Source organism: Mustelus asterias, unplaced genomic scaffold (assembly GCF_964213995.1).
Source record: "Mustelus asterias unplaced genomic scaffold, sMusAst1.hap1.1 HAP1_SCAFFOLD_1244, whole genome shotgun sequence".
Taxonomy (NCBI): domain Eukaryota; kingdom Metazoa; phylum Chordata; class Chondrichthyes; order Carcharhiniformes; family Triakidae; genus Mustelus; species Mustelus asterias.
The window spans coordinates 32446-58751 of record NW_027591189.1 but is presented as its reverse complement, the minus strand read 5'-3'; the positions used below and the strand labels follow the sequence as shown (position 1 = coordinate 58751).

The 26306-nt window shown below is 46.2% G+C and overlaps 1 protein-coding gene across 1 annotated transcript in view; it reads left to right on the top strand.

Moving 5' to 3' along the window:
• The first annotated feature begins 791 nt into the window (after positions 1-791).
• Positions 792-26306, top strand: part of klhl24a (kelch-like family member 24a) — a 40216-nt gene continuing 14701 nt past the window's right edge. The window contains exons 1-4 of the mRNA XM_078206078.1: positions 792-1065; positions 19078-20042; positions 20900-21084; positions 25846-25964. Of these exons, the coding sequence (XP_078062204.1) occupies positions 19123-20042; positions 20900-21084; positions 25846-25964 (1224 nt within the window). The 5' untranslated portion in view covers positions 792-1065; positions 19078-19122. The remainder of the gene's footprint in view (positions 1066-19077; positions 20043-20899; positions 21085-25845; positions 25965-26306) is intronic.

Below are 26306 nucleotides of genomic sequence, written 5' to 3'. Positions count from 1 at the left end.
TCGCTGAGCAGAGACTGATAGCCAAGTTCCGCACACATGAGGACGGCCTCAACTGGGATCTTGAGTTCATGTCACACTATCTGTAACCCCCCACAGCTTGCCTGGACTTGCAAACTCTCACTAACTGTCCCGGCTGGAGACAATATGCATCTCTTTAACCTGTACTTAACCCTCTCTCCACTCACATTGTCTGTACCTTTAAGACTTGATTACCTGTAAAGACTCACATTCCAATCATTATTTTGTAAATTGAGTTTGTGTCTTTATATGCCCTGTTTGTGAACAGAACTCCCACTTACCTGACGAAGGAGCAGCGCTTCAAAAGCTAGTGGTTTTTGCTACCAAATAAACCTGTTGGACTTTAACCTGGTGTTGTGAGACTTCTTACTGTGTTTACTCCAGTCCAACGCCGGCATCTCCACATCATGTCCACAGATTCTGCCAGACCTGCTGAGTATATCCAGCATCTTCTATTTCTTTGATTTCAGATTTCCAGCATCCGCGGTATTTTGTTTTTAGTTTAGCAGTTGGAATTCACGCCCCAGGTCTGTGGCGGGATTGGTGGTTAAGGGTTCCTGGGAGTCCTGCCTTTCGCCTGACACCTGTATGTGGGGAAACCTGTGCTCTGTGTTGGAGGGGGAGGTGCGTGCAGACTCATCTGGGAATTGTAGTCTCTGGCCGCCTCTTGCCGGAGATGAAGCGGTGTCGGGGGGCGGTTCTCCAGTTGGGAACTACAGTTCCCGGCTTGCTCTTGCTGATGCAATGTGTAGGTGCTGATGTTGATGCTCTTTGTTCCGACTCAGTGAGAGCCGGGAATGGGAAAGAAGAATTGAGTAAAGAGTGGCTGCAACAGTGTAAACAGATGTAAACAAACCGTGCCAACATCACATCTGTCTCTATATCTATAAAAGAAAACATAATTGTATATAGTGGCATTATCCGTGAGCAAAGCGGATTCAAATTTCCGTTAATCTAGAAATCAACAAACAAAGCACCAGGAAATTAAGAGAAAATTTATCATTGCTGGGGAGAGCCGTTTGTGGAGGAGAAGGAAGCTCTTTATCGGTAAGAATTGGTTATCATTGGAAATATGTGCTCTCCACAAGAGTATAAACTGTTTAAAAACACACCGGCAGATTTTTGTACGTGGATTTGATGTGAAACCGGGGATATGAAGAAAGAAAAGGATTTTTTTTTCTATCTCGCTCCTCTCCAAGTCTTTACAACAAGAAAAGAAAAACAAAAGTGAACTTGTGAACGGTTTACCGGATGGCCGGTTTAAAGAATGTTAATCCTGTTTGGATTGATTCCCGGTTTTCTTCTATTTTGTGGAGGCGGGGATGGAGATAGAGAGAAAAATCTGATTCTTTAAAGCTTGGAGATGACTGTCCAGCTGTGTGGGGAGCTGTGTCAGTAAGTGTGGGGATTTGGGGATCGGTGGGGAATATTTTAGCAGCCCAGAGACCAGCAGAACAGGCACAGCAAAGTAAAGATGGTGCTGACGCCGAATGTTATTGTTCCTTCCATGTGATCCGGGTGAAAGAGAGTTTTGTTTACATTATGTATTAGGAACACGTTTTTGAAAAAATGAAAATAGATTAGACTAAAGGGGGAATCGCAAACACTCAGGGGCGCGGATCTTCACTGCAATGGTCTACTTTGATCCACTTCTAAAAATAATAACATTAATATGTATAAACTCGGTATTTTTGTTAAAATAAACAAAGCAATGTTTTCCTGGTGCCATTCCCGGAATGATCAAGAGAGGGCGAGTAATCTCCGCTGAAACTGACATGACTCTGTTTACCAGCTGACGCTCAGCTTCCAGGCGGAAATGATGGGCTTTTTGTTCATGTCCTTTGCTGACTCGAACTTTCCCAAGTCCCAAACAGCTGAGAGCTTCTTCCAGCCTGGCATCAGCCGAGTTTCCATGTCCCAGTGTCGTGTCCACCCAACCCCCGGACTCGCCTCCTTTCTCCCTGAAACCAATTGTGGGCAGTTCGGTTCTGATGCGCTGACCCGGTGTTGAGGGACATTTAAGCGAAACGAATATTTTTGCCCCCTCCCCAAGAACTCGGCACCGGGCCATTAGCCAGGCGCAGCGCCTGTCCCGACTGGGTAAAAGTTAAAACATGGCTAAGTCTGAATGTGAGGGAGAGGCGCTATTTCGGAATCGTTTCTTCCGTGTTGGAGCCGGAGCATCGTTCTCCTGGCTGTTGCTGATGTCTGGGAGATTGCGGCTTCCTGGGGTATAGGTGGTGCAATACACGATCGCTTCTCTTTATTTTGGTAAACATTTTAGGGGACGCTGCCTGACGTGCGTGTCTGTCAAATGTTGCGCAAGTCTAATTGTGTGTGGAATTATGTTTGAATGCAGTTCCGAATGTGTAGTTCTGTTTGTGTATGTTTATAATAGTTATATCTACATCGCTGTGTGTAGTTCTGTGTGTGACTATTGTGGGTAGAATCAGACATTTACGGTACAGAAAGAGGCCCTTCAGCCCATCCTGTCTGTGCTGGCCATCAAGCCCCTATTTATTCTAACCCCATTTTCCAGCACTTGGTCCGTGGCCTTGTAGTTCTGTGTATGGGTTGTTAGTGTGTAGTTCTATATATAATTCTGAATGCACAGTTCTGTATGTCATCATGATTGTGTGTAGTTCTGTGTATCGGGCTATGTTGGTGTGTAGTTCTGTGTATAGAGCTATGTTTGTGTGTAAAAAAGAGGCCTGAATAATTCCCAAACACCATCACTCTCCTCCACCTGGCTGAACTCGTTCTATCTCTCAACAACTTCTCCTTTAATTCATCCCACTTTCTCCAAATTAAAGATGTAGCAATGGGTCCAAGCTACTCTTGTCTTCTTATGGGGTATGCAGAACATTCCTTGTTCCAGGCCTACCTGTATCCCATCGCACAACTCCTTTACTGGTACATCAATGACTATTTCGGTGCTGCTTCACGCTCTCGTCCGGATCTGGAAAAATTCACCAACTTCGCTTCCAGTTTCCACCCCTCCAACACCTTCACCTGGTCCATCTCAGACACGCCCCTTCCCTTCCTTGACCTTTCTGTCCCCATTTCTGGCAATAAACTATCTACCAATATCCATTACAAGCTCACTGACTCCCACAGCTATCTGGACTACAGCTTTTCACACCCTACATCCTGTAAGGACTCCATCCCTTTCTCTCAGCTCCTTCGCCTCCATCGCACTTGTTCCGATGATGCCGCTTTCCAAAGTGGTGCTTCTAATATGTGCTCCTTTTTCCTCAAATGTGGTTTCCCACCTACAGTTGTTGACAGGGCCCCCAACAGCGTGCGGTCCATCTCCCGCGCCACGACCCTCACCCCCTCCCCTCCCACCCAGAGTCCCCCTTGTTCTCACATTTCACCCCCACCATGCAAAGCATTTTCGCCAACTCTAGCATGATGCCACCACATCTCCCCTGCACTCCCTCTGTCAGCATTCCACAGAACCCATTCCCTCTGGGATAACCTAGTCCACTCCTCCCCTATCCCTAACACCTCTCCCATCACTCCCATGCAATCACAGAAGATGCAACACCTGCCCCTTTACCTCTTCCATTCTTACCATCCAAGGTCCAAAACACTCATTCCAGGTTAAGCAGTGTTTCCCTTGCACCTCTTTCAATTTGGTCTATTGCATTCGCTGCTCCCAATGTGGTCACCTCTATGTCAGAGAGACCAAGCGTAGACTGGGCGGTCACTTTGCTCAGCACCTTCGGTCTGTGCACAATCAGGACTCTGACCTTCCCATTGCTTGCCATTTTAACACACAATCCTGCTCCCATGCCCACATGTCTGTCCTTGTCTTGCTGCAATGTTCCAGTGAAGCTCAACGCAAACTGGAGGAACAGCATCTCATCTTCTGGCTTTACAGCCTTCCGGTCTCAACATTGAATTCAACACCTTCAGATGATTAGCTCTACCCCATCTCAACCCCTTTGTTTTTCACATTATTTTATTTTTAACTGTTCTCTACCTTTTATTTCTTTATTGTCTTTCTTTATTTTTCTTTTTCTCCCCACTTTTTCCCCCTATTTTATCCTCCTTTCCTTAGCTTTTCACCCCTTTTCTTCCCCTTTCCCCCTTTTTCTCAATTTTAGCTCTCTCCCACCCATGCTCCCACATCTTCATCTGTCACAGTTTACCCTCCAATTTCAGCTTCTCTGCCGTTTGGCCTTTCACACATTCTATTCTCTCTATGGACTGCCATTAGCAGCCCTTCCCCTTTTTTTGTGGCTATGACTCATCTTTCAATCTCTCACCCTGCAGTATAAATATCTCCCACTTTCGATGTCTTTTAGCTTCGGCAAAGGGCCATCTGGACTCGAAACATCAGCTCTTTTCTCTCCTTATAGATGCTGCCAGACTTGCTGAGATTTTCCAGCATTTTCTCTTTTGGTTTCAGATTCCAGCATTCACAGTAATTTGCTTTTATTATGTTTGTGTGTAGTTCTGTGTATAGAGCTATGTTTGTGTGCAGTTCTGTGTATAGAGCTATGTTTGTGTGCAGTTCTGTGTATAGAGCTATGTTTGTGTGTAGTTCTGTGTATAGAGCTATGTTTGTGTGTAGTTCTGTGTATAGAGCTATGCCTGTGTGTAGTTCTGTGTATAGAGCTATGTTTGTGTGCAGTTCTGTGTACAGAGCTATGTTTGTGTGCAGTTCTGTGTATAGAGCTATGCTTGTGTGTAGTTCTGTGTATAGAGCTATGTTTGTGTGTAGTTCTGTGTATAGAGCTATGCTTGTGTGTAGTTCTGTGTACAGAGCTATGTTTGTGTGCAGTTCTGTGTATAGAGCTATGTTTGTGTGTAGTTCTGTGTACAGAGCTATGTTTGTGTGTAGTTCTGTGTACAGAGCTATGTTTGTGTGTAGTTCTGTGTATCGAGCTATGTTTATGTGTAGTTCTCTGTGTGCGTCATTCTGTGTGTAATTATGTCTATGCATACACCACATGATCAGTTGTTGGTTTGTCTGATGCTGTGATTAACACTTTGATCACTGCAAGTCGGCAGTGAAGCTTATGGCCATCATATAGCACACTCACCTATAATATGACTAGAATTTTAACTGAAACAGTGGAAGTGTTGCCAATCTATAAATCTCACCTTTGCAGACCCTGAGTTTAATGTCACACCTTTGCAATTAAGCAACATAAATGCCATCACGAGAGTTCTCCTGAAACCTCGCGTTATGGTTCATTGTTTGGAAGATTATTTAACAGTTTCCTGTTTCGTAACACCCTTGTTATTTTCATATTTTTGTGGACTGATTTACATTTTACAGCACTATAAACCTCACCTCCAATACAGATACGTACATTCCTATTAAATAATTTAATATCTATAGGTAGTCTACCTGGATAAACAAGGACAAACTATTGCACAAACTTACAGCTTCATTCAGTAAGGTCACAGATCCCTCTCACTGATTGGTTGATATTATTGAACACTGTATATCAAAAGGATACAGTACTGGGCAATACTGAATTAATTCATAGAATCGAGGAATGGTACAGCACAGAAAGAGGTAATTCAGCTCCTCAGCTCTTTGGTAGAGCAATCAACTTAATCCCACCACCTACCCCAAGCTTTCCCCATGCCTTACAGTGCCAGAGACCCAGGTTCGATTCCCTGCTTGGGTCATTGTCTGTGCGAAGCCTGTACATTCTCCCCGTGTCTGCATGGGTTTCCTCCAGGTGTTCCGGTTTCCCCTCTCAGTCTGAAAGGTGTACTGGTTTGGTGTATTGGCCATGCTAAATTCTCCCTCAGTGTACCCGAACAGGCCCAGAGTGTGGCAACTATGAGATTTTCATAGTAACTTCATTGCAGTGTTAATGTAAGCCTACTTGTGACTAATAAATAAACTTTACTTTAGCCCTGTAAATTGTTTCCCTTCAAGTATTTACCCAATTCTCTTATTATCTCCCTTTCAGGCAGTGCCCTCCAGGTCATAACAACTCGCTGCATAAAAAATATTTCCTCATGCTCACCTCTGATTCTTTAGCCGAATACCTTAAATTTGTGTCCTCTGGTTACCAGCCTTTCTACCACTCCTCATTCTTCCAACCAAAACTGATCTCAGCTGGGAGTGACACAAAGTGTCCTCAATGCTGTAAGTTAGGAGAGAAAATAGGCCAGACCACCAGCCTTTAATCAGTTACCACTGAAATCTTCTGGAAATGGGACAGATGGGATTGCTCTGGAGCTGGCATGGTCTTCATTACCACCTTCTGCACCACAATGGGCTGAATTTTCAGTCACCCCTGGGATTGAGTTAATGTGTGAACAGGCCTGGAGAATTGCACACTTGGAAGCTGTCACTGATGCCTCAGTCGCACAATTAGATTTTCTATGGGGTGGGAAGAACCAGCAAACCCCATGCTACAATTAATTGTTTGTTAAGCTTGTTAAGCTGGATGGAAAGCAACAATTTTGAATTCACCAGCATGGGGAAATGGAGGCACTGGGGCAACTTTGAGCATCGCCATTTGTGCTTATAACCACAGTGTGAAAAAGTTGTATAAAAGGGAAGAGTGAAACTCAGTTGCTCGTACAATGAGCTCAGAGATACCATCACTAGAGCTGAGAGGTTTGGTTTGGTAAGGAGAGTGTTGGATTCCAGAGATGAGCACGAGGCTGCTGGCATCCATGGCCACCTCCAGCCATGCCTGCTTGGAATGGCTCGCTGAGCTCTGACCTTTCCCCAGCAGGGGGATTAGAGCTCTCCTGTCCACCACAGTCCTAATCAGGGCCTCAAGGGAGGAATTAGAAAAACGTGGAGCTGCCCAAACCATTGCTGGTCATCTGCTCTCCCTGCTGATCCATTTCCAAAGACAGTGGCAAGCCCAGTTATGGATCCAATTGATTGTTTCGATTATCCTTCCATGTCTGTCTCCCAACCCCACCCAATGTCCCTAATTAGGCACTGATTTCACATCTGGACCAATTAGTGGTTGCCACTTTGAAAACTAAGTTGTATCACTGTCGATGACACGATGCAGGGTCAGGACCTGGAAATGTTTTGGGTATTGGGTCCTTGACCTCAGAATGATAATCCACCCATAAGTATGGAAGTACTGGGGGAACCACGGTAGCACAGTGGTTAGCACTGCTGCTTCACAGCTCCAGGGTCCCAGGTTCGATTCCCGGCTCGGGTCACTGTCTGTGTGGAGTTTGCACATTCTCCTCGTGTCTGCGTGGGTTTCCTCCGGGTGCTCTGGTTTCCTCCCACAGTCCAAGGATGTGCGGGTTAGGTTGATTGGCCAGGTTAAAAATTGCCCCTTAGAGTCCTGGGATGCGTGGATTAGTGGGTAAATATGTGGGGGTGGGGCCTGGGTGGGATTGTGGTCGGTGCAGACTCGATGGGCCGAATGGCCTCCTTCTGCACTGTAGGGTTTCTATGATTTCTATGATTCTAACATTGTCTCATGAATCTATCAATCACTGTTGGAATACATTCTCAGTGAACGAAGGTCCAGTTACAGGCATAGTATTAGGTTATGGGTGGAATGGTTCATGCAGCAACCGTCTGCTTGGCTCACCCAGATGACTGCTCTCTGAGTAACAGTGCTATGATGAGGAAAATCAACACATCACTAAAGGTAAAGTCTGTATTGTCCCAGATGACCATAGGCCAGTCTCTCCTTTGAGGAGGAGAGCTGACTGGTGGTGATTTAACCTGAGAATCACCATACCTCAGGCAAGGGGCAAGGTTGAGAAGGCAGGGCAATCATGAATAACCTCAGCTGGTATGGGAATTGAACCCATGCTGTTGGCATCGCTCTGCATTAACAACCAGCCAACTGAGCTAAGCTGACTTCTAAAAGAACAGGGAGTACTGTTCTCAATGGAACATCAGCACCTCGAATGCGACCCAATGGAGAACCAGTTCCCGCAGGACTGTACAAAATGGAGAATAAGTTCCTCCAGTACTGTACCCAATGGAGAATCAGTTCCCCCAGGACTGTACCCAATGGAAAATCAGTTCTCCAGTACTGTACCCAATGGAGAATCAGTTCCCCAGTACTGTACCCAATGGAGAATCAGTTCCCCAGTACTGTACCCAATGGAGAATCAGTTCCCCAGTCCTGTACCCAATGGAGAATCAGTTCCCCAGTACTGTACCCAATGGAGAATCAGTTCCCCAGTACTGTACCCAATGGAGAATCAGTTCGCAGTACTGTACCCAATTGGGAATCAGTTCCCCAGTACTCTACCCAATGGTGAATTGGTTCGCAGGACTGTATCCAATGGAGAATCAGTTCCCCCAGTACTGTATCCAATGGAGAGTCAGTTCGCAGGTCTGTACCCAATGGAGAATCAGTTCCCCAGTACTGTACCCAATGAAGAATCAGTTCCCCCAGTACTGTAACCATAGAAATCATAGAATCATAGAAACCCTACAGTACAGAAAGAGGCCATTCAGCCCATCTAGTCTGGACCGACCACAATCCCACCCAGGCCCTATCCCCATATCCATACATATTTTACCCACTAATCCCTCTAACCTACACATCTCAGGACACTAAGGAGCAATATTTTTTGCATGGCCAATCAACCCAACCCGCACATCTTTGGACAGTGGGAGGAAACCGGAGCACCCGAGGGAAACTCACGCAGACACGAGCAGAATGTGCAAACTCCACAGAGACAGTGACCCAGGCCGGGAATCGAACCCAGGTCCCTGGAGCTGAGAAGCAGCAGTGCTAACTACTGTGCTACCGTGCCGCCCAATGGCGAATCAATTGAGAATCAGTTCCCCAGTACTGTACCCAATGGAGAGTCAGTTCCCCCAGTACTGTACCCAATGGAGAATCAGTTCTCCAGTACTGTACCCAATGGAGAATCAGTTCTCCAGTACTGTACCCAATGGAAAATCAGTTCTCCAGTACTGTATCCAATGGAGAGTCAGTTCGCGGGAGTGTACACAATGGAGAATCAGTTCCCCCGGTACCTCAATGGAGAATCAGATCCCCAGTACTGTACCCAATGGAGGATCAGTTCCCCCGGTACTGTACCCAATGGAGAATCAGTTCCCTAGTATTCTACCCAATGGAGAATCAGCTCTAAAGTACTGTAACCAATTGAGAAACAGTTCCCCCAGCACTGTACCAATGGAGAATCAGTTCCCAGTACTGTACCCAATGCAGAATCAGTTCCCCAGTACTTGACCCAATGGAGAATCAGTTCCATAGTACTGTACCCAATGGAGAATCAGCTCTCCAGTACTGTACCCAAAGGAGAATCAGCTCTCCAGTACTGTACCCAATGGAAAATCAGTTCCCCAGTACTGTACCCAATGGAGAATCAGTTCTCCAGTACTGTACCCAATGGAGAATCAGTTCACCAGTACTGTACCCAATGGAGAATCAGTTCTCCAGTACTGTACCCAATGGAGAATCAGTTCCCCAGTACTGTACCCAATGGAGAATCAGCTCTCCAGTACTGTACCCAATGGAGAATCAGTTCTCCAGTATTGTACCCAATGGAGAATCAGTTCCCCAGTACTGTACCCAATGGAGAATCAGTTCCAAAGTACTGTACCCAATGGAGAATCAGCTCTCCAGTACTGTACCCAATGGAAAATCAGTTCTCCAGTACTGTACCCAATGGAGAATCAGTTCCCCCAGTACTGTACCCAATGGAGAATCAGTTCCCTCAGTACTGTACCCAATGGAGAATCAGTTCCCCAGTACTGTATCCAATGGAGAGTCAGTTCGCGGGAGTGTACCCAATGGAGAATCAGTTCGCAGTACTGTACTCAATTGGGAATCAGTTCCCCAGTACTCGACCCAATGGCGAATTGGTTCACAGGACTGTATCCAATGGAGAATCAGTTCCTCCAGTACTGTACCCAATGGCAAATCAGTTCCCCTGTACTGCACCCAATGGAGAATCAGTTCGCAGTACTGTATCCAATTGGGAATCAGTTCCCCAGTACTCGACCCAATGGCGAATTGGTTCTCAGGACTGTATCCAATGGAGAATCAGTTCCCCCAGTACTGTATCCTGTGGAGAGTCAGTTCGCAGGAGTGTACACAATGGAGAATCAGTTCCCCCGGTACTGTACCCAATGGAGAATCAGTTCCCCAGTACTCTATCCAATGAAGAATCAGTTCGCAGGTCTGTACCCAATGGAGAATCAATTCCCCAGTACTGTAACCAATTGAGAATCAGTTCCCCCAGTACTGCATCCAATGGACAATCACTTCTCCAGTACTGTACCCAATGGAGAATCAGTTCACCAATTCTGTACCAATGGACAATCAGTTCTCCAGTACTGTACCCAATGGAGAATCAGTTCCCCAATACTGTACCCAATGGAGAATCAGTTCTCCAGTACTGTTCGCAATGAAGAATCAGTTCCCACAGTACTGTACCCAATGGACAATCAGTTCCCCAGTACTCTATCCAATGAAGAATCAGTTCGCAGGTCTGTACCCAATGGAGAATCAATTCCCCAGTACTGTAACCAATTGAGAATCAGTTCCCCCAGTACTGCATCCAATGGACAATCACTTCTCCAGTACTGTACACAATGGAGAATCAGTTCACCAATTCTGTACCAATGGACAATCAGTTCTCCAGTACTGTACCCAATGGAGAATCAGTTCCCCAATACTGTACCCAATGGAGAATCAGTTCTCCAGTACTGTTCGCAATGAAGAATCAGTTCCCACAGTACTGTACCCAATGGACAATCAGTTCCCCAGTACTGTACCCAATGGAGAATCAGTTCGCCAGTACTGTACCCAATGGCGAATCAGTTCCCCCAGGACTGTACCCAATGGAGAATCAGCTCTCCAGTACTGTACCCAATGGAGAATCAGTTCCCCAGTACTTTACCCAATGGAAAATCAGTTCTCCAGTACTGTACCCAATGGACAATCAGTTCCCCCAGTACTGTACCCAATGGCGAATCAGTTCCCCAGTACTGTACCCAATGGAGAATCAGTTCCCCCAGGACTGTACCCAATGGAGAATCAGTTCTCCAGTACAGTAGTCAATGAAGAATCAGTTCCCCAGTACTGTACCCAATGGAGAATCACTTCCCCAGTACTGTAGTCAATGAAGAATCAGTTCCCCAGTACTGTACCCAATGGAGAATCAGTTCTCCAGTACTGTACCCAATGGAGAATCAGTTCCCCAGTACTGTACCCAATGGAGAATCAGTTCCCCAGTACTGTAGTCAATGAAGAATCAGTTCCCCAGTACTGTACCCAATGGAGAATTAGTTCTCCAGTACTGTACCCAATGGAGAATCAGATCCCCAGTACTGTACCCAATGGAGAATCAGTTCTGCAGTACTGTACCCAATGGAGAATCAGCTCCCCCAGTACTGTACCCAATTGGGAATCAGTTCCCCAGTACTCGACCCAATGGCAAATTGGTTCGCAGGACTGTATCCAATGGAGAATCATTTCCACCAGTACTGTATCCAATGGAGAGCCTGTCCGCCAGTACTCTACCCAATGGAGAATCAGTTCGCAGGTATGTACACCATGGAGAATCAGTTCTCCAGTACTTTATGCAATGAAGAATCAGTTCCCCCAGTACTGTACCCAATGTAGAATCAGTTCCCCAGTACTGTACCCAATGGAGAATCAGTTTCCAGGTACTGTAATCAAATGAGAGTCAGTTCCCCCAGCACTGTACCCAATGGAGAATCAGTTCTCCAGTACTGTACACAATGGAGAATCAGTTCTCCAGTACTGTTCGCAATGAAGAATCAGTTCCCCCAGTACTGTACCCAATGGAGAATCAGTTCCCCAGTATTGCATCCAATGGAGAATCAGTTCCCCAGTACTGTACCCAATGGAGAATCAGTTCCCCAGTACTGCATCCAATGGAGAATCAGTTCCCCAGTACTGTACCCAATGGAGATTCAGTTCGCAGGACCGTACCCAATGGAGAATCAGTTCTCCAGCACTCTACCCGATGGAAAATCAGTTCTCGAGTACTGTACCCAATGGGGAATCAGTTCCCCAGTACTGTACCTAATGGAGAATCTGTTCCCCAGTACTCGACCCAATGGCGAATTGGTTCGCAGGACTGTTTCCAATGGAGAATCAGTTCCACCAGTAGAGTATCCAATGGAGAGTCAGTTCACCAGTACTCTACCCAATGGAGAATCAGTTTGCAGGTCCGTACCCAATGGAGAATCAGTTCCCCAGTACTGTACACAATGGAGAATCAGTTCCCCAGTACTGTACCCAATGGAGAATCAGTTCTCCAGTACTTTATGCAATGAAGAACCAGTTCCCCCAGTACTGTACCTAATGCAGAATCTGTTCCCCAGTACTGTACCCAATGGAGAATCAGTTCCCCAGTACTGTAATCAATTGAGAGTCAGTTCCCCCAGCACTGTACCCAATGGAGAATCAATTCACCAGTGCTGTTCGCAACAAAGAATCAGTTCCCCCAGTACTGTACCCAATGGAGAATCAGTTCCCCAGTACTGTACCCAATGGAGAATCAGTTTCCCAGTACTTACCCAATGGAGAATCAATTCTCCAGTGCTGTTCGCAACGAAGAATCAGTTCCCCCAGTACTGTACCCAATGGAGAATCAGTTCCCCCAATACAGTACCCAATGGAGAATCAGTTTCCCAGTACTTACCCAATGGAGAATCAATTCTCCAGTGCTGTTCGCAACAAAGAATCAGTTCCCCCAGTACTATAAGACCATAAGACCATAAGACATAGGAGCGGAAGTAAGGCCATTCGGCCCATCGAGTCCACTCCACCATTCAATCATGGTTGATTTCAACTCCATTTACCCGCTCTCTCCCCATAGCCCTTAATTCCTCGAGAAATCAAGAATTTATCAATTTCTGTCTTGAAGACGCTCAACGTCTCGGCCTCCACAGCCCTCTGTGGCAATGAATTCCACAGACCCACCACTCTCTGGCTGAAGAAATTTCTCCTCATCTCTGTTCTAAAGTGACTCCCTTTTATTCTAAGGCTGTGCCCCCGCGTCCTAGTCTCCCCTGTTAATGGAAACAACTTCCCTACGTCCATCCTACCCAATGGACAATCAGTTCCCCAGTACTCTATCCAATGAAGAATCAGTTCGCAGGTCTGTACCCAATGGAGAATCAATTCCCCAGTACTGTAACCAATTGAGAATCAGTTCCCCCAGTACTGCATCCAATGGACAATCACTTCTCCAGTACTGTACACAATGGAGAATCAGTTCACCAATTCTGTACCAATGGACAATCAGTTCTCCAGTACTGTACCCAATGGAGAATCAGTTCCCCAATACTGTACCCAATGGAGAATCAGTTCTCCAGTACTGTTCGCAATGAAGAATCAGTTCCCACAGTACTGTACCCAATGGACAATCAGTTCCCCAGTACTGTACCCAATGGAGAATCAGTTCGCCAGTACTGTACCCAATGGCGAATCAGTTCCCCCAGGACTGTACCCAATGGAGAATCAGCTCTCCAGTACTGTACCCAATGGAGAATCAGTTCCCCAGTACTTTACCCAATGGAAAATCAGTTCTCCAGTACTGTACCCAATGGACAATCAGTTCCCCCAGTACTGTACCCAATGGCGAATCAGTTCCCCAGTACTGTACCCAATGGAGAATCAGTTCCCCCAGGACTGTACCCAATGGAGAATCAGTTCTCCAGTACAGTAGTCAATGAAGAATCAGTTCCCCAGTACTGTACCCAATGGAGAATCACTTCCCCAGTACTGTAGTCAATGAAGAATCAGTTCCCCAGTACTGTACCCAATGGAGAATCAGTTCTCCAGTACTGTACCCAATGGAGAATCAGTTCCCCAGTACTGTACCCAATGGAGAATCAGTTCCCCAGTACTGTAGTCAATGAAGAATCAGTTCCCCAGTACTGTACCCAATGGAGAATTAGTTCTCCAGTACTGTACCCAATGGAGAATCAGATCCCCAGTACTGTACCCAATGGAGAATCAGTTCTGCAGTACTGTACCCAATGGAGAATCAGCTCCCCCAGTACTGTACCCAATTGGGAATCAGTTCCCCAGTACTCGACCCAATGGCAAATTGGTTCGCAGGACTGTATCCAATGGAGAATCATTTCCACCAGTACTGTATCCAATGGAGAGCCTGTCCGCCAGTACTCTACCCAATGGAGAATCAGTTCGCAGGTATGTACACCATGGAGAATCAGTTCTCCAGTACTTTATGCAATGAAGAATCAGTTCCCCCAGTACTGTACCCAATGTAGAATCAGTTCCCCAGTACTGTACCCAATGGAGAATCAGTTTCCAGGTACTGTAATCAAATGAGAGTCAGTTCCCCCAGCACTGTACCCAATGGAGAATCAGTTCTCCAGTACTGTACACAATGGAGAATCAGTTCTCCAGTACTGTTCGCAATGAAGAATCAGTTCCCCCAGTACTGTACCCAATGGAGAATCAGTTCCCCAGTATTGCATCCAATGGAGAATCAGTTCCCCAGTACTGTACCCAATGGAGAATCAGTTCCCCAGTACTGCATCCAATGGAGAATCAGTTCCCCAGTACTGTACCCAATGGAGATTCAGTTCGCAGGACCGTACCCAATGGAGAATCAGTTCTCCAGCACTCTACCCGATGGAAAATCAGTTCTCGAGTACTGTACCCAATGGGGAATCAGTTCCCCAGTACTGTACCTAATGGAGAATCTGTTCCCCAGTACTCGACCCAATGGCGAATTGGTTCGCAGGACTGTTTCCAATGGAGAATCAGTTCCACCAGTAGAGTATCCAATGGAGAGTCAGTTCACCAGTACTCTACCCAATGGAGAATCAGTTTGCAGGTCCGTACCCAATGGAGAATCAGTTCCCCAGTACTGTACACAATGGAGAATCAGTTCCCCAGTACTGTACCCAATGGAGAATCAGTTCTCCAGTACTTTATGCAATGAAGAACCAGTTCCCCCAGTACTGTACCTAATGCAGAATCTGTTCCCCAGTACTGTACCCAATGGAGAATCAGTTCCCCAGTACTGTAATCAATTGAGAGTCAGTTCCCCCAGCACTGTACCCAATGGAGAATCAATTCACCAGTGCTGTTCGCAACGAAGAATCAGTTCCCCCAGTACTGTACCCAATGGAGAATCAGTTCCCCAGTACTGTACCCAATGGAGAATCAGTTTCCCAGTACTTACCCAATGGAGAATCAATTCTCCAGTGCTGTTCGCAACGAAGAATCAGTTCCCCCAGTACTGTACCCAATGGAGAATCAGTTCCCCCAATACAGTACCCAATGGAGAATCAGTTTCCCAGTACTTACCCAATGGAGAATCAATTCTCCAGTGCTGTTCGCAACAAAGAATCAGTTCCCCCAGTACTGTACCCAATGGAGAATCAGTTCCCCCAGTACTGTACCCAAGGGAGAATCAGTTCCCCAGTACTGTACCAAATGGAGAATCAGTTCCCCAGTACTGTACCCAATGAAGAATCAGTTCCCCCAGTACTCTACCCAATGGAGAATCAGTTCCCCAGTACTCTACCAAGTGGAGAATCAGTTCCCCCAGTACTGTACGCAATGGAGCATCAGTTCTACAGTACTGTACCCAATGGAGTATTTGTTCTCCAGTACAGTATGCAACGAAGAATCTGTTCCCCCAGGACTGTACCCAATGAAGAATCAGTACCACAGTACTGTACACAGTGGAGAATCAGTTCCCCAATAGTGTACCCAATGGAGATCAGTTCCCAGGTACTGTAATCAATTGAGAGTCAGTTCCCCCAGTACTGTACCCAATGGACAATCAGTTCCCCAGTACTGTAGCCAATTGAGAATCAGTTCCCCCAGTACTGTCCGCAATGGAGCATCAGTTCTACAGTACTGTCCGCAATGGAGCATCAGTTCCCCAATACTGTACCCAATGGACAATCAGTTCCCCAGTACTGTACCCAATGGAGAATCAGTTCCCCAGTACTGTACCCAATGGAGAATCCGTTCCCAGGTACGGTAATCAATTGAGAGCCAGTTCCCCCAGTACTGTCCGCAATGGAGCATCAGTTCCCCAATACTGTACCCAATGGACAATCAGTTCCCCAATACTGTACCCAATGGACAATCAGTTCCCCAGTACTGTACCCAATGGAGAATCAGTTCCCCCGTACTGTACCCAATGGAGAATCAGTTCCCCAATAATGTACCCAATGGAGAATCCGTTCCCAGGTACGGTAATCAATTGAGAGTCAGTTCCCCCAGTACTGTACCCAATGGACAATCAGTTCTCCAGTACTGTACCCAGTGGAGAATCAGTTTCCCAGTACTCTACCCAATGGAGAATCAGTTCCCCCGTACTGTACCCAATGGAGAATCAGTTCACCAGTACTGTACCCAATGGAGAATCAGTTCTCCAGTACTGTACCCAATGGAGAATCAGTTCCCCAGTACTGTACCCAATGGAGAATCAGTTCTCCAGTACTCTATCCAATGGAGAATTAGTTCCCTCAGTACTGTACCCAATGGAGAATCAGTTCTCCAGTACTGTACACGCTGGAGAATCAGTTCCCCAATACTGTACCCAATGGAGAATCAGTTCCCCAGTACTGTATCCAATGGAGAATCAGTTCTCCAGTACTGTACCCAATGGAGAATCAGTTCTCCAGTACTGTACCCAATGGAGAATCTGTTCCCCCAGTACTGTACCCAATGGAGAATCAGTTCCCCCAGTACTGTACCCAATGGAGAATCAGTTCTCCAGTACTGTACCCAATGGAGAATCAGTTCTCCAGTACTGTACCCAATGGAGAATCAGTTCCCCAGTACTGTACCTAATGGAGAATCTGTTCCCCCAGTACTGTACCTAATGGAGAATCTGTTCCCCCAGTACTGTACCCAATGGAGAATCAGTTCGCAGTACTGTACCCAATTGGGAATCAGTTCCCCAATACTCGACCCAATGGCGAATTGGTTCGCAGGACTGTATCCAATGGAGAATCAGTCCCACCAGTACAGTATCCAATGGAGAGTCAGTTTACCAGTACTCTACCCAATGGAGAATCAGTTTGCAGGTCCGTACCCAATGGAGAATCAGTTCCCCAGGACTGTACCCAATGGAGAATCAGTTCCCCAGGACTGTACCCAATGGAGAATCAGTTCCCCAGGACTGTACCCAATGGAGAATCAGTTCCCCAGTACTGCACCCAATGGAGAATCAGTTCCCCAGTACAGTACCCAATGGAGAATCAGTTCTCCAGTACTGTTCGCAATGAAGAATCAGTTCCCCCAGTACTGTACCCAATGGACAATCAGTTCCCCAGTACTGTAACCAGTTGCGAATCAGTTCCCCCAGTACTTTACACAATGGAGAATCAGTTCCCCCAGTACTGTACCCAATGGAGAATCAGTTCGCAGGACTGTACCCAATGGAGAATCAGTTCGCAGGACTGTACCCAATGGAGAATCAGTTCGCAAGACTGTACCCAATGGACAATCAGTTCCCCAGTACTGTAACCAGTTGCGAATCAGTTCCCCCAGTACTTTACACAATGGAGAATCAGTTCCCCCAGTACTGTACCCAATGGAGAATCAGTTCGCAGGACTGTACCCAATGGAGAATCAGTTCGCAGGACTGTACCCAATGGAGAATCAGTTCGCAAGACTGTACCCAATGGAGAATCAGTTTCCCAGTACTTACCCAATGGAGAATCAGTTGCCCCAGTACTGTACACAATGGAGCATCAGTTCTCCAGTACTGTAGGCAATGGAGAATCAGTTCCCCAGTACTGTATCCAATGGAGAATCAGTTCTCCAGTACTGTACCCAATGGAGAATCAGTTCCCCCAGTACTGTACCCAATGGAGAATCAGTTCTCCAGTACTGTAGGCAATGGAGAATCAGTTCCTCAGTACTGTACCCAATGGAGTATTTGTTCTCCAGTACTGTACGCAACGAAGAATCCGTTCCCCCAGGACTGTAACCAATGAAGAATCAGTACCACAGTACTGTACACAGTGGAGAATCAGTTCCCCCAGTACTGTACCCAATGGAGAATCAGTTCCCCAGTACTGTAGCCAATTGAGAATCAGTTCCCCCAGTACTGTACGCAATGGAGCATCAGTTCTACAGTACTGTACCCAATGGAGTATTTGTTCTCCAGTACAGTATGCAACGAAGAATCCGTTCCCCCAGGACTGTACCCAATGAAGAATCAGTACCACAGTACTGTACACAGTGGAGAATCAGTTCCCCAATACTGTACCCAATGGACAATCAGTTCTCCAGTACTGTACCCAATGGAGAATCAGTTTCCCAGTACTCTACCCAATGGAGAATCAGTTCCCCCGTACTGTACCCAATGGAGAATCAGTTCACCAGTACTGTACCCAATGGAGAATCAGTTCTCCAGTACTGTACCCAATGGAGAATCAGTTCTCCAGTACTGTACCCAATGGTGAATCAGTTCTCCAGTACTGTACCCAATGGAGAATCAGTTCCCCCAGTACTGTACACACTGGAGAATCAGTTCTCCAGTACTGTACCCAATGGAGAGTCTATCCCCAGTACTGTACCCAATGGAGAATCAGTTCTCTCGTGCTGTACCCAATGGAGAATCAATTCCCCCATTTCTGTAACCAATGGAGAATTAGATCCCTGGACTGTAGATGAATTGGGAATCAAAATGTAAAGGATAGGCTGAAACTGATGGACAAGAAGCAAGGTGACATTTTTCAGCAAACAATTGTATGAAATGAAAATTGTGAATATTCTGAATATTCATTCAGTTTCAGTAAGGTTCAAAGGAAACTTTGGTGCCATCTGACGGAGGTGTTAAATGATACACCTGAACAAATGCAATGTTCTTGTCCTTTTAACAGGTCTTTCTTGGGGAAATCATTGCATCAGTGTCCATGTTGCCTGTGTACTGCATACAACAAAGATTATACTACCCCATTATTCCTGATAACACTTCCCTTGTATAATTGTATTAATACCCCTTTGCTCCTGATAACTACTACTGTATTTAGTACACAAGAAGTGGTGAAATAATATCCTTACTGTATAATGTGTAAATATTATCATTGAAATTTTAATTGAATTTGTCTCTCTCTACTTTCAGGATAATATAGGAGTCTCTTGTTGCAGTGAGTGATTGGATAAAGCCATGGTGTTGATCTTGGGGCGACGCATTAACAGGGACGATACCCATTTCCGTGACTCACCTGTCACCAAACGCAAAGTCTTTGAAGTGGACCAGAAGCCCATGGTGAACCAAGACATTTTTGATTTCTGCTCAGGCCCATCCCATGCCGAGAGCATTCTGGCGATGCTGAATGAGTTCAGGGATAGCCGCCTCTTCACTGATGTGGTTATCTGTGTGGAGGGCCGTGAGTTCCCCTGCCACCGAGCCATCCTCTCCTCCTGCAGCAGCTACTTCAGGGCTATGTTCTGCAATGACCACCGCGAGAGCAGGGAGATGCTGGTGGAGATCAATGGAATCTTTGCCAATGCCATGGACCAATTCCTCCAGTATGTCTACACAGGAAAGGTGAGGATCACCACGGACAATGTGCAGTACCTCTTTGAGACCTCCAGCCTCTTTCAGATCAGCGCCATACGAGATGCCTGTGCCAAGTTCTTGGAGGAGCAGCTTGACCCCTGCAACTGCCTGGGCATCCAGAAATTTGCAGACACCCACTCCCTGAAGTCACTGCACTCCAAGTGCAGATGCTTTGGCCTGCAGACCTTCTCTGAGGTTGCCCTGCACGAGGAGTTCCTGGGACTGGAGAAGGATGAGCTGATTGACTATGTCTCCAGTGACGATCTGGTCATCAGCAAGGAGGAAATGGCGTACGAGTCGGTGATGCGTTGGATCTATCATGACATTGACCGCAGGAGGCCCATGATGAAGGAGCTGCTAACTCACGTCAGGCTCCCTCTCCTGCACCCCAATTACTTTGTGCAAACAGTGGAAGGGAACCAGCTGATCCAGAATTCTCCGGAGTGCTACCAACTCCTGCATGAGGCTCGGAGGTACCATGTACTTGGCAACGAGATGATGTCACCACGGACAAGGCCTCGCAGGTGAGGGGATGAGAACAAAAACCTGATCTTCTTGTTTGAAATGGCCCAAGACTCACTATGAATCATAGAAACCCTACAGTGCAGAAGGAGGCCATTCGGCCCATCGAGTCTGCACCGACCACAATCCCACCCAGGCCCTACCCGCTAATCCCTTTTTTTTTTTACCCGCTAATTTACCCGCTAATCCCTCTAACCTACGCATCCCAGGACTCTAAGGGGCAATTTTTTTTTTAACCTGGCCAATCAACCTAACCCGCACATCTTTGGACTGTGGGAGGAAACCGGAGCACCCGGAGGAAACCCACGCAGACACGAGGAGAATGTGCAAACTCCACACAGACAGTGACCCGAGCCGGGAATCGAACCCGGGACCCTGGAGCTGTGAAGCAGCAGTGCTAACCACTGTGCTACCGTGCCGCCCTTATGCTCTGTGATAGGCTGGCTGGAGGTCGAACCATGGCAGAAATACTTGGGTAGCCACTTGTTAGGTGGGGAACAGGGTAAAAAGTATTATAATGGGTAACTGTGGTGAGCTGAGGCAGAGCTGTGATATATGTGGTTAGACCATATCAGTCCAGGTCATGACACATGGACCCATCTAAATCAGGTCCACTCTTATTGATTGGCTGCAATTTGGTAACTCGGTCTAAATGACGTATAGCTGGTGAATAGGGGGGTTCAGATTGCAATTGGACTGAAAATGTTGAGAAGACTTCATAGTGGGAATGGAGCAGACACTGATCCAATACATGGCAGCAGGTACATGGCCACACTTGGCCTGTAGGTGTTTTGTAGTATTTTGCTATCCTGTGCGAGAACCCATCCTAAATTTCTACTTTTACCTCCCCTCCCCACAGGTCCACAGGTTACTCCGAGGTTATTGTGGTGGTCGGAGGCTGTGAGCGAGTGGGAGGCTTCAATCTGCCTTACACTGAATGCTATGACCCGATGACAGGAGAGTGGAAGTCGCTGGCCAAACTCCCAGAGTTCACCAAATCTGAGTATGCCGTGTGTGCCCTGAGGAATGACATTCTCGTGTCAGGTAAGGAAATCCATGCACGGGGAGATTGAGTAGGTCAGACACTGTCCTTTCCCACTCTGGGACTGGGTGGGACAGTGGATCGGACACTGTCCTTTCCCACTCTGGGACTGGGTGGGACAGTGGGTCAGACACTGTCCTTTCACACTCTGGGACTGGGTGGGACAGTGGATCGGACACTGTCCTTTCCCACTCTGGGACTGGGTGGGACAGTGGGTCAGACACTGTCCTTTCACACTCTGGGACTGGGTGGGACAGTGGGTCAGACACTGTCCTTTCACACTCTGGGACTGGGTGGGACAGTGGATCGGACACTGTCCTTTCCCACTCTGGGACTGGGTGGGACAGTGGGTCAGACACTGTCCTTTCACACTCTGGGACTGGGTGGGACAGTGGGTCAGACACTGTCCTTTCACACTCTGGGACTGGGTGGGACAGTGGGTCAGACACTGTCCTTTCACACTCTGGGACTGGGTGGGACAGTGGGTCAGACACTGTCCTTTCACACTCTGGGACTGGGTGGGACAGTGGGTCAGACACTGTCCTTTCACACTCTGGGACTGGGTGGGACAGTGGGTCAGACACTGTCCTTTCACACTCTGGGACTGGGTGGGACAGTGGGTCAGACACTGTCCTTTCACACTCTGGGACTGGGTGGGACAGTGGGTCAGACACTGTCCTTTCACACTCTGGGACTGGGTGGGACAGTGGGTCAGACACTGTCCTTTCACACTCTGGGACTGGGTCAGACACTGTCCTTTCACACTCTGGGACTGGGTGGGACAGTGGGTCAGACACTGTCTTTTCACACTCTGGGACTGGGTGGGACAGTGGGTCAGACACTGTCCTTTCACACTCTGGGACTGGGTGGGACAGTGGGTCAGACACTGTCCTTTCACACTCTGGGACTGGGTGGGACTTCTTTTCAACCTCTTTACTTCTATTTTAACTTATTTTCACCCTCTCAATTAACACCTTTTCTACTCGCTCTCTGAGATGACACTTGCTATCTCTCTACCACTCGCTACCTTTGTCTCTCTCTCTTTCTGCTTTTTGTTTCTCTTCCCCTCAGTTTCTGTACTGTTCACTCTCCCTCTTCTCCACCCTCGCTGACCTCCACTTCCTCTTATCCTCCCATTCCTTCCCTCCCTCCCATACACACATGTCCTTAACAATAACTGAAGAGACTCACGGTATAACATCGAGAACCTTCATTTCCAAGATTAAATTTGCAGATTTGCAGATGACCATTTCCAGCGGGTGGAGTGAGTCCGCTGGCCACCCACTGGAGGTGGTTGGGGGGCTGAAACAGTTTAGTGGCAGTGCCTCATCTGCATTGTATCAGTGAACTGCTCAGAGAAAGCAAGAAGTTTGGCCAACGGCCCGGGGAGCCCAACGAGGGCAGATACAAAATGGAACTGGAGCTGGGGCAAGAAGAGGCAATCCAGAGAGGATGAGCTTATTGTAGATGCAAATTGATTCACAAAGCAGAACATGAATGTTTTAAAACAAAATATTATTTTAAATCCCTTTTGTGAGCTGCTTCCTTCAATTTTTGTAAGGACACTTTACGGTCAAGCAGTGTTTTGACACCATCATGGAGCCTTGAGTTTCAATCCCAATTCTCATTAAAAACCCGTTATCTCTGGTTGCTGTTACCCGCAGTCCCTGGTGCTCTGATTTCAAGGGGATCCACCAATGACACAACGATGCTAAGAACAGCCACTTCCTTCTCCATGGCAATGCCTCTACCAATCAGAGGCCACTTGCCAACCAATCAGCACCCCTTTTCTCATGCAGTGCAAGTTGTTGTTCCCTTTGAAATTTGGCATTCTTGCATTTGTCCTGATGAGCACACGATGCAAAGCTTCAAAAGCATGTCACTCTTTTCAGGGATACACGTTGTGTCAGACCATTTTTATGTGTTTATGGGTGAATTCAGACCACAGTTTCAGAATGGATCAGTGTTTCTGGAGTTGGAAGCGGTTCTGGTTCTGAAGGGAGATTTTTGACTTTTTTAGCAGTTGATTTGCATGACAGTTTTTGAGAACTTTGAAGTCACAACATGAATTTGCCTAGGGGGTTCTTCTGGGATTAGAACAGAACAGCAGGAGTTTTCCAAATGTTTCCTCTGAGCAAGTGTCATTCATTTTGTTTTAATTTTCTCCTTGCTGTTTTCAGACCAACAATAAATTGCATTTATGTAGCGCTTTTAATATCCTAACACATACCAAGGCACTTCTCAGATGTGTTATGAAATAAAATGTGTCGCTGAGCGAGATATTAGAGCAGATGACCAAAAGCTGGTCAAAGAGGTGGGTTTTAAGGAATGTCTTAAAGGAAGAAAGAGATACTGACAGGCAAAAAGATTACGGAAGGAATCCCAGAGCTTAGGCCCAAGGGAGCTGAAGGGAGGTTGGTAATGGGACAGTTTGTTTGCAAGGACTGAGTGAGTTTTATGAGGAGAGAGTGACGATGACAAAGAGCAGGGGAAAAAGCTAGTTACACAACTTTGAATAGATAGAATTGATGAAACAGTATGTCTGTTGAATAGTGATATACGTAAGGTCTCAATACTGATGTATTAAAACTATTATTGTTTACAAGAACAGTCAGGTACCAATCATTCTGAAAGGTTATAATGGAATATGAACCATGTATCTCTGAACTTGAATCAGATCCTGACATGATACCAGTGGTTCACATTGGGGGAGGGTATGTTACCTTCCACAAGCAGGAAACATTTAGAAATCAAGCAAAAAAAAAGTTGCAAATCCCACTTGGTGTTTTTATCTCAGGACCGGAATCACTATAAGAATCAGCACCACCACAATGGGCTTGGAAAAAGAGCAATGTGGTAAAGTAAAAGTGTGGCAGCAGATTGAGCTCATGAGGCCTGGGAGTCTAGGCCTCATGACCAGTCAGTCTGAGGTCTAAGTATCTGGAGAGAAATGCTATATTTAAATAGCACCTTTTACATCCTTAGAACAGCTTTACAGTGCACTACAGTAAGTGAAGTATTCTGTTACCTAGTTATTGGTTTATAAACAAACAGAGCAGTCAATTTGCACTCAACATGATTTTACATATGGCAAATGCATGAATGATTATCACCATTTGGTGATATTAAAGGAGGGATTGGGCACATTAATATTGAATAATAGTGGCCTTAAGAGATGCTAACCCTCAGCATTTAACAGATATTTGGGTGGGTGGGGGGTGGCAGTGAGGTGGTGAGTGCTTTACCATTTGTGGAACAGGTCAATGGAACCAGGGCCCACTCAACCCAGTCCCTCTATCCTGAACTTACTGACTAATAGACAGGTGTACTACTCCTCTTGATGCACTAATAGCCTGGACTTCTGTCTCTATGATCAGGATGGGAATCCCGGCTAAAAGAATATCGAGAGGAACTTTGGGGGTCTGTCTAGTGCCTCAACTTACTAAACATGGATGGGGGTGGCCGAGAAAATGTGAATGTCAAGAGGAGGGAAGAGAATGCTTGTCGAGGTGACGGGGAGGGTCAGAATCGGAGGGGAAAAGACATAATGCATTGTTTGGGGTTGAAAGGTAGAGGGGAAGAAAAGTAGATGACAGGGAATGGGACAGGGTTGGAAAGCAGTGAAGGGAAGGTGAAAGAGGAAAATGCAAAGGAGAAGGAAGGAGGAAATCCATGACAATGGCCAGGATTTTATGGCCCTGATACGACAGGCATCATGGCAGACAGGAGGGAAAACTTTGGACAGCCATGAACTTTTAAATAGCTCTTCAAATTTTCCCATCTCACCCGCAACAATGCGCACTGGTGTTGGGGCCTGAAAATCCCACAGAGAGATAAGGGCTAAATAGATATAGGTATAGGAACCAGCACATGGATAATAGGAAGGGTGAAGGGGAAGGACCAGAAGCTGGGATCGATGATTTGTTGGAAGGAGGTGGGAGACTAGGAGTAGGGTGTTAGGGTGGCAGAGAGAGAGAGATTGCTAACATTAACTGAAGGAGTGAGGAAGGTGACTAACAGTATGAGGAAGGGAGAATGGATGAGGAGTAGCTGTTTAACTAATATGGAGAAGAAGTGATTAATCATGAATTATAAAAGTGGAAATGTTAACCAGAAAGTACCGTGAAATTTGAATCTTTAATTTCCCTTCAGCAATCATATGTTTAGAGTTGTATACCTACCATAGAAGGGAAGGAATCTATGCCCTATGTAACTCCTTGTTTTCATGGGGTCAGAAAGGGGGCCCCTTGAGTTGTCAGTTTTTTGCAGCTGTTGGTCAGCGTTTGCTGGTCTTCTAACATAAGGGAAATTCTGACAAAGACCCCATACTGATCAAACCAAGGCCTGTAAAAACAAATGGAATATTTTCAGAGTACTTAAGGGAAGTTGTGAAGCTGTTTGTTCGGTGTACTGATGGTCTTTTCCAAAAAATCCTGATGTTTTGCTGACAATGTAGCTGTCAATCTCCTAGCCTTGCAACTGAATATAATCCTTGAAGATTGTACAATGGTTCTTATCATCTTCTTCACCTCTTCCATGCATAATGAAGACCTAACACAGGTTTCTTCTGCAGTTCAGATGAGGCCCATGGACTCATTAAAAATCCGCTAATGGCCCATCTCTAGTCAAATGAAGGCTTGAGGCTAACGATAGTGAATAGTCAGTTTTTATCTGAAGTCTAAAGGCAGTTAAAACAGAGCATGAGCTCTATTTCTAGCCTAACCTCAAGCCTGGTGTTCAGTTTCGTTCTTTGTGTTTAACAGGTGGCAGAATCAACAGCCGTGACGTGTGGATGTACAACTCCCAGCTGAACATCTGGATGCGAGTAGCATGTTTAAACAAAGGCAGATGGCGCCACAAGATGGCTGTCCTTCTTGGCAAGGTAATAGAAAAGTTTAAACCAACCAGAATTTTTAACTCTAACTTGGCTGAACACTAAATAAAAGAACACTTTTCAAACACAAGTTAAGAGCTAATCCAAAATATATGATGATTCAAAGAAATTAATGTTGTAGTGAATGAGAATTAATTGAACCTGCCCCTTTTAAAAACAACTTTGAACAATTTCCTTTGATGGCTATGTGGGATGTGCACTAACTAGTACAATACAGATGAAATGATCCATTGTTGGTTTTCAGTTTGTGCCTTGTCCCCCCACCCATTAGCTTTACTACCTCCTCGAGTGTGACCATCCTCTGTTCCCTCCAAACTCACAATTCCACTG